At 48.5% G+C, this 12862-nt stretch overlaps 1 protein-coding gene across 1 annotated transcript in view; it reads left to right on the top strand.

Moving 5' to 3' along the window:
- CSMD2 (CUB and Sushi multiple domains 2) overlaps window positions 1-12097 on the top strand; it is a gene marked incomplete at both ends in the record, with an annotated part of 284745 nt that extends 272648 nt beyond the window's left edge. The window contains 10 exons of the mRNA XM_084300478.1: window positions 188-361; window positions 3493-3566; window positions 4811-4922; window positions 6975-7154; window positions 7790-7855; window positions 8433-8594; window positions 9087-9199; window positions 9942-10029; window positions 11232-11370; window positions 11938-12097. Of these exons, the coding sequence (XP_084156604.1) occupies window positions 188-361; window positions 3493-3566; window positions 4811-4922; window positions 6975-7154; window positions 7790-7855; window positions 8433-8594; window positions 9087-9199; window positions 9942-10029; window positions 11232-11370; window positions 11938-12097 (1268 nt within the window). The remainder of the gene's footprint in view (window positions 1-187; window positions 362-3492; window positions 3567-4810; window positions 4923-6974; window positions 7155-7789; window positions 7856-8432; window positions 8595-9086; window positions 9200-9941; window positions 10030-11231; window positions 11371-11937) is intronic.
- Window positions 12098-12862: the final 765 nt, after the last annotated feature.

Below are 12862 nucleotides of genomic sequence, written 5' to 3'. Positions count from 1 at the left end.
AAAAAAAGAAAATTACGAGGAAAGTAGCCAGCAACGCCTCCTGCCACTAGTAATTCCCTAGTCAATCACCGAGTTTGATGGCAGTGAGTAGTAAGGTCCGGGCCATCAATAGACCCATCTTTAGCTTATTAACATTGCCTGCTCCTGAGGAGGCTCACTGCAATCTCCTGGTCTCTGCCTGCTGCAGCTGTGTTCTGCGGTGATCCTGGGATACCCGCTCAAGGCAGGCGGGAGGACAGAGGCTTCACGTACCGCTCGTTCGTCTCCTTCTCCTGCTTGGCCCCCCTGGTGCTGGTGGGATCAGCCCGGAGGTTCTGCCAGTCCGACGGGACGTGGAGCGGGACCCAGCCCAGCTGCATAGGTAAGGGGAGGCTCCTCTGTCTTGCAGCCTCAAGCAGAGTTGTCATTTTGCATTTTTCTTTGTAGAAAAGCGTGGGGTTTTATTGTTCTTTCCCTTTCTGGGTTTGCAGAAATTAGCATTTTGTTTCCCTGAAAATTAGAGCGTTTTCCTTTTGTATGGAGATGATGCTTTTGTTTTGTGCTGACCGTACTAGCTGGTGGTAAACAACCCACCTCCTTGTCTTGAAGTTTGCTGCTTAGACTCAGTGCCTGGCCCCATCCTTCCTGCCCCTGCTGCTGGAGGTGGGCAGGAGGGAGGAAGGAAAGAGTTCCTCTGCACAGCTTCCAGATTCATGTTACCAACTTGGGCCCTGGGGTGTGAGGGCTGTGGGAGAGCCTGCAGAGGGAAGCAGCAGGCAGAGCCCCCAAACGCTGGTGCTTTGGGGTCTCCAAGTTAACTTGTGGAGCTGGAGACAGTGGCTGTGCATCAGCGCAGCGCTGCACCTGCACTCATCCTCTGCATTGTGCTAATGCTGCTACTCCCCTGCCGACATCTAGGGTATTGGCTTTGCAGTCCTGTGCTCTGTGGTCTCCTGTGCTGCTTCCAGGCTCCCTTAGGGGCCCCCAGCCCAACGCATCGCTCTGTGGAGACGCACGATATCGTTATCAGTAATGCGGCTGAGAATGCAACGCAGCCACGAAATCAGCCGTAGGTCACCGTTGAGTGTGGCTGTTCTGTTCACAGAAACTGCAGCAAACCCCAGTTCTGCCCAAACGGTGCACGTGAGAGCTCTTATGTTCTCTGTTGTGTCTGAATTATATCCAGAATGGCAGCATAGCAGCTCCTGTAATGTGAAGGTGATGTATACAGAGAACAAAATCCTACAAATTGCTTTGCTGAGCTGTAAGGCTGGGATTCAGGTTGAAACCTCCAAACATTCTTCATGTGACTATTTTCTGGGGCTTCCAGAACCCTTGGAGACCTAAGGGATGTGTATAATCATAATTAGTCCCAGCATTCTCCACCAATTTAAAACTCTGGCTCCAGTCTTGAGTTCCGGAGCTCCCGTGGTGCTGAGCTGCACGGGCTCTGTGCTGTGTGCCTTAGCTGCCTGCCAGAACACCATCATCACCACGTTGTCTGCCCCCAGCTGGGGCAGAAACAGAGCTCAGCCTGTTCTCCACTGTTCTCAATCATTCTGGCTTGTTAACTACATGTTAAATGTGTCGCAAGTTACATTTATGTAAAAATATTTGTGACCTGAGTGTCAAAGTCTTTTGGTTTCCTGCTGATGCCACCAGCAGCTTCTCGCATAGACAGTTGCCTGCTGTTGTAAATTTTGGTTTTAGATGCTAGTATTGGGTTTCTCTCTAATGCTTCGTCACCTCCTTGCAATCCCTAATCAGGGATCCTGCCGTACATACGTGGCACCCAGCCCTCCCAAGCCATGTGTGAAACTGCAGTGTTCAAACACAGCAAACAGCTCGCTGTGCTGCTGGTGAAATGTACCTCGAATTTGTCTCTCTAAAACAAACCACGGGAAGGGAAAGACGTGTCTACAAAACCCTGACCTGAAACGTCAGCTTCCAACACAGGCAGCCAAGCCCAAAGTGCTCTGTTTATCCAGATCTCATCCAGTTTTGAGACACATTAGATGGTCAGCGCTGCCAGACCCCCAGATGCAGCCAAGAGACCGAGGCTCTGCCCTCCATCACCCTGTGCCATCCATCACCTTCTACCTCATCTAGACGATGGAGCTCTTTGTTTTAAACACTGTGACTTATCTGGGGGCTTCTATGAAAACTGCATCAGTAATGAATGGCAAAAACTCAGCAAATTTGAATGATGGAAAATGAATTAGTTCGTGTGCTGCAGCCCCAGATGGGCTAAGTTTTGTACCTCTTGTTTTGTGGCACGCCACAGCTTCAAGGACCAGGGAGAACAGCAGGGTGTGCATAATGCTTCAGTGTGAAGAGGCCGATTAGTTAGACCATAAGGAATAAAGGCATAAAAATAAATGACCAGGCTGTTAGGTACCGAAGTCATGCTCCATTTCCCTACAGCTGCAGCAAGAAACGACAGGCCACTTCTGCTCCCACTGTGTTTGTTGGGTTGTGGAGACTTTTCTTAGGGAGTTTATTTCTTGCCTTGCCCAATCCTGTTAATTGGAGTTTTTTGACTAAGTATAGAGAGGGGTTGGGCAGAGCAGGGAAGTGGGGGGAGAATTAAGGTCCTTCTCATAGCAATATCAAGTGTGTTGAATTAAAAAGGCTGGGAATCCAGCCCAGAATCGCATCTGAATGAGATTCCACGGTGCTCCAGGTCTCTGCTAACAGAGTTATCCCCTCGCCGGGGTACTGGAGCATCCCTGTAGGTGGGCATTGCAGCGTAGCTCAGTCTTGTGATCCCAAGGAGCAGGAGCTGCTGCCCAACTGCCTTTCACCCCGAAACTCCAGTTTCCTTTGCTCTGTTTGGGATGCTGATAACAAAGTAATACATCTCCGCCTCGATCCCATTGATGTCCTGCTACTGTCGACACACTGGAAAAAAAAGGAGAGATAAATGCTAAAAGAGTAGCAGCGAGTATTCCTACTGAATTGTGTGTATTCGTCTTCTGATAGATTGAGACCAAATGAGGCATAAAGAGAGATTATGTATCTGAGATGCATTAAAATTTCCAGCCCCCATCTATCACCACAAACTAGCCAGGTGCCGAGGTGAGCGTGCAAGGGATGGCTGAGCCTTGCCTGGAGGGATGAATGCACTGACCCAGGGTGCAGGGGAGGACAGGGCCATCGCTCCCTCGGAGCAGGGGATGGCCAGCAGGAAAGGAGGGCACGGCGCCAGGAGCCAGCCGCTTTGCTCGTGGAGTATAGAACAGGGGAAGGGAAAGGAAACATTGCTGAGACAAGATTTATGTTCTTACATTTTCTCCTGGGTGATAGAGTGCCTCTGGTTAGGTTGTGTTGCAACCGTCAGGGATTTAAGGAACAAAAATATCCATGTATTTTTCCCTGTTGCCGTGTATTCCTTCCGTAGCAAAATATTTCGCTCGCGTTGCAAAGGCACGGGATGGAGAGCAGGGGAAGGCAGAGCTCCAGCGTGGCTTTCACAAGAGCTCCTTTAAAACAATCCCTGTTCTTTTCTTTTAGACCCAAGCCTCACAACGTGTGCGGACCCCGGCGTGCCTCTCTTTGGGATGCAGAACAACTCCCAGGGCTACCAGGTACGGTCACAGCAGTGGGGTCCCCTCGGTGGTACTGGCTGTGGTCAGTCCATGGATTAATGTTTTGTCTGTGGGCAGGACGTCACGGCGTGCTCCGTTACACCTCGGTGCATTTGTAGGGGATTAACTAGCAATGCATTATTTATAATATTAATTACAGCGCTAATTAATAGTTATTAGCGTAATTAGTATTCACTTTGGAGGCGAAATTTCCATTCATTTTCAGACTAAATCCTGTAGGTGGTTTTCGTAATCCATGCAGTGTGAAATCAGCGGAAAGGAGAGAAAACAGCAGAGCAATTCCCTGGGGTGTTCCACCCCCAGCCTCCGCTGCTGGCCCCGTGGGCACCCATTGCCTGCTGCAACGGAGCCAGGGCCGGGGCCGGGATATTTAATTCCACGCAGCCACCCCTGCCAGAATGGATCTGCCAGTTCTGCTGCTAATTAGTTATCTTAATCCTGAGTTTTAATGAATTAATTCTAGTATTTAATTAATCCTGAGACACCCTGAGCCTGATTTTTGCGAGGGTTGCTGGTCTGCGAGCTGTGTGCTGTAGCAGAGCTGCCTCATTGGGGTCGAGGTGGTGATGGAGAAGGGAAATTTGGGGAAATTTTACCCCAGCATAGTACAGCCTTCCTGGGGGGGACAGAGGAGATATTCAAAGCCCTACGTGGGGATCGTTTGCCAGCGTATTTTGGTTTAAAAGCAAATCCCACTGAAGTATTGGGGCTCACAGCCAAACTGCGTCACACTGCCACCTGCCTGAAGCAGGGGGTGATCTTCGCTACCTTGAAACCAAATACACAAAGGCAATAATCTGCAAAAAGTAGGCATACCTCAGGCATGTTGAGGAGTCAGTTTTCAGTTTTTGTGATCCTTTTTGCTGTTCACAGTCCAATTTGGCACTGACACTGTGGCTGAGCAATGTTTATCGATACTAGTCGTTTTGAATGTCCCTTTTGGCAGACGTTTTAGCCATTTCTAAATACAATGCTAGCTCTGGTTGTTTTTACAAGATGTAGCAGCCTTCCTTATCACTGAACAAAGTAACTCTCAGCACAGCTAAAGGCAGCAGGTTTCCAGGGGCTCTGAGGGACATCTTGGCACTGGATTCTGGCAGGGGGGTGAGTGCAGAAAGCGGGCAAATCATCTTTTCAGTGTACAGATGAAAATTATAGGAGTGCTTTTGTATTATAAGTGCATTGCAGTGGCAAGTTCGGTGTTGTGTCTCCTGTTGAAACAGGTGGGAAGCATCATTTTCTTCAAGTGCCAGAAGGGGTACCTGCTGCAGGGCTCAACCACCCGCACCTGCCTCCCCAACCTGACGTGGAGCGGCGTGCAGCCAGACTGCGTCCGTAAGTTTTGGGACATTTTGTGCCTTTGACCGTACAGTTATATTTTTGTTGTGCTGTATCTCACCATACAAATGGCTGGCGCTGAAGAGCTGGTATCTTTTTGGGGAAGGCTCTGAAAAAACACGTCCTTGAAGAAAAGGGGAGACCGCATGATCACTTCTCTGCTGACATGATTATACCAGCAGCCACTTCTGGTTTCAGATAAGATTTTTGTTTAACTTGTTCCTTCCTCAGAGATGTAGTTTGAGGTGAGGCTTTGTGCTGTGCTTCTGAAACCACATTTGAGGGCCGAGATGTGAGCTCGCACTCCAGGGACGTGGTTAACATTTAGCCAGAAGGGTTCTCCAGCAAAGCAGTGTTTCTCTTCGTCTTTAATAATGTGTTGCTCTTTGTTTTAAGCTGTCCATCATCTTTTCCCCGCTACACCAGAAGGAATTTGAGTTAATGTATTTAAGCTGTAATATCCATCATGGCCTCTGTATCATAAGTACTACAAATCTTCTCCCTCTCTCTTGTGAGACGGTTTATTGGTGAGATATTTTTCAGTTAACAAACCCTGCAGGGACGCATGCTGCGAGCAGCCCAGGCTGGTAACCCCGCTGGGTGCCTGCCTTTCAAAACTCCTACAGGTAGCATCAGGGGAGAGGGGGCAGTTGTGTTGGAAGCTGCCTTTCCCCACTGCTCGCCTTGGTGAAGGGAACGTGACCCCAGATTCACAGGCTTCCCTCTGCTGAATTGGAAGATGGCAGGGATGCGGCAGCAGCTGTGACTGTAAGTGGGATTTTGCTCCTGGTGCGAGATGTGTTGAAACAGAAGTTATTTTTGACTTACTCGTGTCAGCGAGGGCTGCTGAGCTGTTGCTGTTAGGTTCTGTGAACAGCATTCACTGTCTGCAGCACAGGAGCGTGGAGTGGATGCAGTCACTGCTCGTGTGGTGCTGAGCTGCTGGCTCCGAGCAGGGCTACGGGCTCGGAGCTGGGGTCTCGGATGTAGCTTTATGGCTGTGCGAGTTCAGGTTGGTCTCTCAGCCTTTCCGAATTTTATTTTCCACCTTCTTTAAAACGAGGATGAAGATAATACCTCATGAAGGCTGCCGAGGATTTGTTTTCATTCATGAGCGGTTTGAGAGCGACGGAACGGGGAAATTTACAGCGTGGGTGAGAGCGAGCTTCCTGGCGCTGTGATGGATTAGCTGGGTGCCGTAACTTCTCAAGGAAAGTGGTGACACGTTTACTACAAGGCCTGATAGAGCGGCACACGCACACGCTCTCTCTGGTGGCAGGCAGTTGGACAAGCTCAGCTTAGGTTTCTGTAGGCCATCTCCTGGAAGTTATCGAGCAATTATAGGAATTTATGGCTATTGCACGCTTCTGAGGACCTGCTGTGTGATCCTATGAACAGGTAGATGCAAATTATTAGTAGGACACTGGTCCTGTGAAGAAAGGTTATGTAAAAACAGATCTGGAGTGCACCCACTGGAGTTGGTGGCTTGACTTACTGGGCCCTGATGTCCTGTGAAGGCACATTTTGGCCTGCAGATGTTTCTGGGACACATTGCTGGGATGAAAGCTGAAAGAGAGAAGGAAGGAGGCTGTTCAGTTTCTCTTCCCAGCCTTTCTGAGTGCAGCTACAAGGGAACCCCAAGAAGCTCAAACTCCTGCTCAGCTCTAGGAGGGTGAACTAAGTTTTCTTCTCTTCCATGTGTCAGGCACAAGGTCTTTAGCATCATTCGGTTTTGACTTTTTTTTCTTTAAAAGATGAGGGATAATGGTGCCTGATTTTTTTTTTAGTTCATGGAAGCTGGAACTGCGTGAAGGATCCCCTGAGAGCTTCAGCCAGGAAGAGCAATCTGGCCAGCGAAGCACAGGAAATGGTCTCATTAATTCATCAGGCTGGGAAAAATCCAGGCATGGCATTGTCTCCCTCAGTGATCAGAGAAAGCTTTTGCTGAAAAATGCTCTTCAAAGACATTTGCGTCCCTGCTGATCTCACTGGTGACACTCTTCTGCCTTTCTGGGTGGGGAATCTCACCTCTGGTTTTGTGCTTTTCAGCTCACCACTGTAAGCAGCCAGAAACCCCCTCCCACGCCAACGTCGGGGCTCTGGATTTGCCATCCCTGGGCTACACCTTGATCTATTCCTGTCAGAACGGGTACTATCTCACTGGAGGATCTGAGCATCGAACCTGCAAAGCAGATGGCAGCTGGACGGGAAAACCACCCATTTGCCTCGGTAAAAGCTCTGAGCAGCATGATGCCAGCTTGGCTTCTCCTTACATCTCTGCAGAGGGGAGCACTGCAGCCCAAGAGAAAACAGCTCTGCTCTTGGAGCTACACTGGCTCTTTAGAGAGAGTCATGGGTTTGCGTGGCTGAGCTGGTTGCAGATACCACAGCTGCCACAGGGTCTTGCCGAGCTCCCAGGAGGGAAGCAGGGCAAAGATGGGGGGATTTCTGCCAGGTGGTTTGGACCTAGAAATATCTGCACGAGATGAACCTTGGTCTGCACCTTACCAACCTTTTATTTGCCCCAAAGCTAAAGTCTTAGGTCAGGAACATGTAGTCTTGAAATCCAGCTGTGTGGCTCTTGGGGAGTGTGGTAGCTATCTCAGGACACTAGTTTGGAGCAGGTGGCAAGGCAATTAATGATGGCAAGGACAGTAAATGAAAGCCTTGTGCTGATTCAGTCTGCAGCAGGTGGGCAGGAACCCATGCAAAGCCCCTGTAGGGCGGTTGGCCCCATTATGTGTGCAAGCAACATCAGGTGAGGGCTGTCCTTTATGAGTACTGCCACGACAGAAAAAAACAGTGTCTCAACAGTGTCGGATGCACCAATATTCATTGGTTTGGGGTTTGTCCCTCTCTTCCAGCTGACATCCGCCCCAGCGGAAGGCCGGTTGGCACCGCGCGGGACCCGCCGCTCGCCAAGGTGTCAGGTACGTGATGGGGCTGGCTCTCTGTGGCAAAGGGTGAGGTCCATCCCTTCCTACCCTGCCCCCAGAGCAGCCAAAAAAACATCTAAAACAGCAGGGCTGGTGAAAAAAGCCCGCACGCCCCATCCTATTCCTTCATGCTTGGCTGGAGAATGGACAGGAGCCTTGAGGGAGTCGAGCACCAACATCCACTGCACTCCCTGGAGAGTCAAGCCCTCTAGGATGTTTTACATCAGAGCTTTTTTAAAACTTTGGTGGATGTTGGGATTTTTTTTGTGTGTGTGTGTGTGCTAGCTTTTCCTAAGAATCCATTTTTAGGTTTTGTTTGTTTTTAAAATTTTCATGGCATTTTTTTTTGTCAAAACAACAAAATTAAAGTCATCAGCTTGTTTGTTCTCCTCTCTTTGGCTTTGTACTCAGTGATGATAATACAGAGAGTGGGTGGGATTCGAGATATTTAAATACATATTTTTGAATTCGAGGAAAGAAAGAAATTCACTCTATTTTGATTTCTGAAAAATGGAAATAAGCAGCAATGCAATGCTCTTGTGTTTGTGTCCCCGTTTGCTGTGGTTTCTAGTGCCTGCTGACGTGTTCGCAAGAAATTCCCTTTGGAAAGGCTCCTATGAATACATGGGAAAGAAGCAGCCTGCGATGCTGTCTGTCACCAGCTTTGACCCTGTCACCAGTAAAGTCAATGCCACTTTAATAGACCACAGCGGCGTGGAGCTCCAGGTGTCTGGTAAGGGAGCCGACGTGGCCATTTGTAGGGATTTATACTCACAGTGTTGTCTCAGGGAAAGAGGCAGTGTGCTCAGCTACCTGAATGATGTGTCCTATACCTGGGTTTGCTGTGACTCCAACTGAAAGGCAGCACAACCCAGTCCGTTTTCCATTCCCATAGGGCTGGAGTGGTGGATTTGTAGTGTAATACAAACAACTAAACGGCACAAGTGCCCCTGTCCCTGCCCTTGAAGGAGCGCTGTTACTGACCTGGCAATACAAGCTAAACGTTAACAGCTTAGTCTCTTCCTGTGTGCAAAATGTCTTTAATATCCTGGGGGATGGGTGTGGGATTGTGGTTTTGTGGTGTGTTTCCTGGTGTATCCCACTGATGGATTTATAGGAGGAGTTGTTGTCCATTCTGAGATGATTTCTCTACTCTGACAGGTAGCAAGTGAATTACTTCGAATTGTTGTTACAATCTCATGATTCAAAGTCACTTGTGTTCCAGGCATTTACAAGAAAGAAGACGTGCACCTGCTTCTCCAGGTTTATCAGATAATGGGGCCAGTGGAGATCTTTTTAAACAAGTTCAAAAATGATAAATGGGCTCTAGATGGACACGTAAGTGCATGGACACATCGTATACAAAGTCCACATGATTCATCCATCCCAATTCTATCATAACCTCAGCTTTCCTCTCACTGCAGCTGGTGAAATAACACCCTTAGCTGGTAGCAATATAAGGCTGTTATCCTCCAGTGCCCTGCTTGCTTGAAGGGCACGTAGGGCATTCTTCCAGCACGTGAGATAATGTTACATGAGCAGTCAGCTCTTCCACACTCCCTTGTAGCTGTATTTTTTTCTTACTGCCCTCTGGTTATCTGTAAGTCTTCCAGATAGCACTAGAGGAGAAACCAACATGATTAATTCCATGTTAACGTTTTATATCTCTGTAACATCAAGTTAGAAGAGCTAATCTTTCCTTACGGAGTCAACTTCTCACCCCAATTTCTGTGTTGGGTAGCTTCCCATGCCCATAAGAGATCCACTGGAGCTTAGAAGTGTGCATCTGATTGACCCATGGCCAGTCGTAGCTCAGGGTCATTGCTATCCCTGTTGAATCAGCAGCATGGTCTGTAGCTTATTGCAAACAAGATTTCCTCCACCCCCCTCCCCTCGAGATGTGAGAGTCTTAACAAGTTGTTGGGCAGTTAAACTTCCTTTAAAAATGCCACTTTTTTTTCTGGGGAATTGAATTAAATTAATGCTGTGCGTGAAGTTGAAAGAGGCTGACAAGATGGGTGCTGAAAACCCAGGGAAGTGTTGCAGAAATGTGTTAATCTCTGGTCTCATGTCATTGCAGGTCTCATCGGAGTCGTCAAGTGGCACATTTGTGTACCAGGGCTTCGTGCGTGGCAAAGGGTTCGGGCAGTTTGGTCTTCAGAGACTGGGTAACCTTCCTCTAACACTTCCTCCCTTAATTGTCAAAGGCTAGATATTGGTGGTAGTGGAGGTTTTCAAGCAGGGAACAATCCTACTGCCCCTGGCAGTAATTTTCAACCCTGCTGGGCCAGATTCCTCCAGTCGTTTTTGTCCTGTCAGGTTTCATGTAGCCCTTCCCAGTGAAGGCCCAGCCTGTCTCCCCTGTGCTTCTCTCCACCATATATCATTTACAAGAGAGCTGGCAAAACCCAAACCAGCCACTGGGGTGGAGAACTCGGGTGCCCTCATGTCTCCATAGCCAAGGGAGATGGAGGTGGTTGCATCTGAAGCAGCTGCTGGTTTTTCAGTTTTTTGGCAGAGCCATCCATGCTGCACAGGAAGGAGGGAATCACAATTCCCTGAAAGTGTTTCCACCCTGCAAGCTGCTCTCTTCTCACCTCTGGTACCTCCCTGCACAGTGGATGCAGCAGCTCTGCTCTAGCTGGTGTTCAAACACCTTAAACATTGGATATTCTGACAAGGGAGACTAAACCCCCCTCCTCAACTTGGATAACACAAGATCTGGGGAAGACAAACAACACAACAAGAACATTTTTAACTTGGGAACTAAAATGAGGCATTTAAATAAACATGTTTCTGTTCAAAGACAGAAAGAGTTTGGAGGCACAACAGAGCACCTGGGCACATTTTTTTCCCCATCTTGCCAGATGTCTGACCTAAGAGCCCAGGTCCCATTGCTGCCACAAAAAGCATCTCCATCGCACTTTCAGAAGTCACGGAGGCACTTGAGAGCTTAGGCTACCCAAGGTCTAAGCCTCTAAATCTCTCTTAAAATGTGGCTTAAGCTCTTAGGCCTCTTAGCATTTTTGGAATCTAACCCTGGAGTCTTCTCACCTTTATGGAGAATTAGATGCTCATTATTGTGGCCTTTGGAAGTCTCTCTTAAAGCCTGGCTTTACGTATCCAAGCATGAGCGTTTCAGTAAGGTTAATCTGTTTACATCTATCTTTAATTGCACTCCTCAATAAATGATAATGCCTGAGCTAGGCTAGATCTCCAAACCTTTCTTCACGAAAGCCAGAAGCTTTCAATTACCTTTTACAGCAACACTTGTAACTTGTTCTGTCCTTGAAGAGGTAGCCTGTAAGTCAAGCAAACCCCATTTCCTGCAGCGGTGTTTTGAAATTTGGTTACCTTTGCTGTGTTTCAGACATCAGCATGATGGAAAATGATCCAGAATCAATAGGACACCATTTTGCATCAAACAGCAGTTCTGTGGCAGCTGCCATTCTTGTGCCTTTCATAGCCCTGATTATTGCAGGGTTCGTGCTTTATCTGTACAAACACAGGTAGGTTTCAGGAAAGATGCCAGTAAGTGAAACAAAATAATGGGGTTGACAGAAATATTTGTGAGCTTGACTTAAAAGCACTCCCCCTAGACCTGGTTTCTCATTTAGTGTAGAAAGTAAAAAAAAGTAATGGAGCAAGCATGCATGGAAGGACAAGGGTGTTAGGCGAGGAGAGTGCTGAGCGCTATTATGACCATCAATAAGATTTGTGGCAACATTAAGTAGGATAAGGCAAAGTAAATTTCATACTTCGGCTTTGCATATGTCGTAAATCACGAATTTCTCCTGATCAGTGCGTTGCTGTAGAAATGTTGTTGCACTTCAAAGCATTGTGTGGACTGGCTGCTCTACAGACGGAGCATGCTTAGGCCTATAGCAAAGCCCAGAGAGCTTCCTTTACCACAGGTCTATAATAAGATTTGTTATAGATCCCTGCTGCCTTTCCCCCAGGTGTTTACCCTGTTCAAAAGCAGCTCTCTCCTTTCCACTGACTTTGCCAGTGCGGTTGTGCTGCCTACAGCAGGAGTAGCTGCGACCTCTCTGGATTTTCTCTCTGGCTTTCTGTAGGAGAAGACCAAAAGTCCCATTCAATGGCTATGCAGGCCATGAAAACACCAACGTCCGAGCAACATTTGAAAACCCTATGTATGACCGAAACCTGCAGCCCACGGACATCATGGCCAATGAGACGGAGTTCACAGTCAGCACTGTGTGCACAGCTGTATAGCACTCGTCCCCATGCGGTGAGTGGGCAGAAAGGGAGCACGAGAGGGAGTACAGAGGAAGGTAAACCAAGAGGGTTAAAAGTTTTACTGCACAGGGGCAGAGGAATAACTTGCCGTTGTAAACAAAGTTCTGTGATTCTATGATTCTAAAAGCATCAAGCGGCCCTCGAGGGCACTTCTAGCCTGGCAAGTTCTTAGTTTGAGATAGCAAAGCTTTATGGGCTTTCATTTCTGCTCATAAGAACCAACTGTTTCCTTCTCTCTCGCCCTTCCTTTCCCGTTGTCCAGACTCCTCCGGGTTGGTATCTAGCGGATGATTGTGTTTCACCTCACTAGCCTCCATCCATTCCCTCCCATCTCCCTCCTCCCAACCGTGTTGAGGCTGTGGAGAAGCTGCTACACCTTGTTGGACTTTGTGTTAACTCCCGAGAGACTGCTGGGTTGTCCTCTGTCATCCTCGTCCTCCTTCTGCATCCTGCCGTGGATAACGGAGCCAACCAAAGGTCTGCTCCAGCACAGCTCCTCTCTCCCGTGCTCCCGGTGGGTTTCAGCCCGATGTCAAGGCCTGGGGAAGTGGAGGACCTGGGAAGTGAGGCGGTGGGATCGCTACGCTGCAGGGAGCAGCGGGGTGTGTGGGGTCCCCTCCACTTTTGGGGGGAGCTTGGACAGGAAGGACGAGTGCAGGTCGCACTGCACGAGGTGCTGCTTGGGGTTCATGGAAAATACCGGTACGGGAGAAGGTGAATACTTGATTTGTCTTTATCTGG

Source organism: Netta rufina (genome assembly GCF_964035555.1).
Source record: "Netta rufina genome assembly, chromosome: 23".
NCBI lineage: Eukaryota > Metazoa > Chordata > Aves > Anseriformes > Anatidae > Netta > Netta rufina.
This window is presented reverse-complemented; position numbering and strand designations above follow the sequence as displayed.